Below are 2,477 nucleotides of genomic sequence, written 5' to 3'. Positions count from 1 at the left end.
TTTGTCCAAAGGCATGTCCAGGTGGCTTTATCTTGATCTGTTCTCTGTGAGCTATAAATGTGACATTTTATTTTCACTCTTCCAGAAACTTCATTTGACTCACTGAAGAGTTAAAACCAACAGCACCACAGAGCCGTGTGGGAGAAAAGGGGATTTTAGACTCGAGTGACACAATCAAGTCTTGAGAAGTAAAAATACTGGGATGCTTTCTCACCAAATGGAAGTTATCTAGAAAGCCTCCGAGACCACTGCATCTCTCCGTCCCACTCCTGCTGCGCCAAGACGGGGCTCTTGGTCCTGGACGTTAATAAAATGCTGGATTCAATCAAGTGCGTCCTGGTGGGAGACTCTGCGGTGGGGAAAACATCCCTCTTGGTACGTTTCACCTCTGATACTTTTCCAGATGACTACAGACCCACTGTATATGAAAATACCGGCGTGGATGTCTTCATGGATGGTGTACAGATTAGCCTAGGTCTCTGGGACACATCTGGCAGCGACGCCTTCAAAGGCATTCGCCCCCTCTCATACCAGCAGGCAGATGTGGTATTAATGTGCTACTCGGTGGCAAACCACAATTCCTTTCTGAACCTGAGGAACAAATGGATCGGCGAGATCCGCAGCCATTTGCCCCGCATCCCTGTTCTGGTAGTGGCTACTCAGACTGACCAGCGCGACACGGGGCCCTACCGTTCCTCCTGCATCAGCCCCATAGACGGGAAGCAGCTTGCCCACGACGTGCGAGCCAAAGGCTATTTGGAGTGCTCTGCCCTCAGCAACCGCGGGGTGCAGCAGGTGTTTGAGTACGCTGTGCGGACAGCAGTCAATCAAGCCAAAAGGCAGAACAGGCGGAAGCTCTTCTCCATCAACGAGTGCAAGATCTTTTGAGGACCGTCGGCAGCGGGTTTGCCCACGTTTCTTCTCCGTCTCTTGGCGCAAAGATACTGCGGCAGAGAGGAGGGGAGGTGAATCAGAGGAGGACTCCCGGCAGCACCGCAGGGCAGGCGACCCTCGTGAGACAGATGTGCACTCTGTCTCCTCTGCTCCTCCCCAGCACACACGGGCACTATCTTTAAAAATGGAAGGTGTGGGTACATACCCTTGTCATACCCTGTGTTTGGACTTTGCTAGCCTGGACTGGAGCGGGTCTAGCCTGGAGATGTGCAGATCAGAGCTGTGCTGATTTTGCTGTGGATGATGTTCCTCGGTTGTTGTTTGTCTGCATTTCTTTAATGACCAATTTCTGCCTGGATCAACCCCCACCTCTTGCCATGTCTGTCCTCATGGAGTTGTGTTTACTTTAATATCTCAGTGTACAGAATCTGACTCCTGTGTATTTTATTTAAAAGACTCTTGTACATGTTGTTGTAAAATCCTGACAGTTTGTTTTCTTATTTTGGAGGTTCTTCCTTTAGCTAACTGCAGAAGCCAATTGTCCTCTCCATATAATAAACGGCCTGCGGGCAAGCCTAGCACTTCTTAGAGGTGCCCAAGTCACTGCACAACAGTAATCACATCTAGTACGTCCAGTGTAGGAGGGATCAGAACTTCGTGACGTTTGACAGCCGTCCTGTGGCTTTCTGAGCTTCGTTATCTTGGCCTTGTTCCTCAGCAATGTTGTCAATGATGGGATGAACCAGGCGGAAACTAGGCTGATTCTTCCTAGGCCTCACCTGGTTACAAGCCCGGAAGGGCTGGCATACAGTCAGGGCTGGTTTAGACATGTGGTTGGGGTAGCAGAGGTGAAGCTGTACGACCATCACTGCTCTTGTCCCTGCTGTACTGCTGGACAGAAAAAATTGCAGTCTTCAGGGATGAATGGTATTTTTTCATGAGCACTGAAATTCTCACATAATTTTAGTACGCTTCTTTTCTAAACGGTGGTTTTAGTGAAACCAGTCCCCTACTATAGTAAAAAATTAAGTACAGGGAAATGTTGAATGTGCGTATTTAGGATGGATAAATAACATTTTTTTGAGTTTCCATACAAAGTATAACTGCCTGGGTAGTACCAAAATAAGACTGAAACAGGCTTTGCATCCTGGGGAGCCTGGCAAGCCTAAAAGTCAAATCCTGACGTGCCTACATGGGCCAAGTTACCCTCCTGCACAGAAAGCCAGGCTAAGGAGGTGGAAACTCCACGTGTGTATGTGTAAAAGAACTCTGCTGGAAGATGGAGCGGGGTTAACATGCACTGCTATACATCCCTCCGGAGTCGTGGTGTTCCCCTCCTCCTCAGGTTATCTGACCCCCCTGTCCTGCACCATCTCAAATCTTGCAGATCTGTCTCATCCCAAGGTTTCTGCTGCCTGCAGAGGAAATCCCCCAGGGGATTTCTTAGGGCAGCAAGGGTTTTATTCTCCCTTTCCCTGTCCTTCAGCCAGCTCAGAACTGACCTTATAGCATGGTGCCATAGCACTGTAGGATGATTCTCTCTCCCCACAGATCCCAAGAGAGTGACCTGTGCTTGGCCCAGC

The 2,477-nt window shown here is 49.3% G+C and overlaps 1 protein-coding gene across 1 annotated transcript; it reads left to right on the top strand.

Moving 5' to 3' along the window:
• Nucleotides 1-290: 290 nt before the first annotated feature.
• Nucleotides 291-1,057, top strand: RHOH (ras homolog family member H). Its single transcript, XM_010151813.1, has one exon. The coding sequence runs from the start codon at nucleotides 313-315 to the stop codon at nucleotides 886-888; it is 576 nt and encodes a 191-aa protein (XP_010150115.1). The 5' UTR covers nucleotides 291-312; the 3' UTR covers nucleotides 889-1,057.
• Nucleotides 1,058-2,477: the final 1,420 nt, after the last annotated feature.

Source organism: Eurypyga helias, unplaced genomic scaffold (assembly GCF_000690775.1).
Source record: "Eurypyga helias isolate BGI_N326 unplaced genomic scaffold, ASM69077v1 scaffold2570, whole genome shotgun sequence".
Taxonomy (NCBI): Eukaryota; Metazoa; Chordata; class Aves; order Eurypygiformes; family Eurypygidae; genus Eurypyga; species Eurypyga helias.
Note: the sequence above shows the minus strand (reverse complement) of the source record. Positions and strands in the feature narration are given on the sequence as shown.

Bases quoted from the DNA above. Each gene is read 5' to 3' on its own strand.
- RHOH (XM_010151813.1), top strand. From the start codon at position 313: ATGCTGGATTCAATCAAGTGCGTCCTGGTGGGAGACTCTGCGGTGGGG.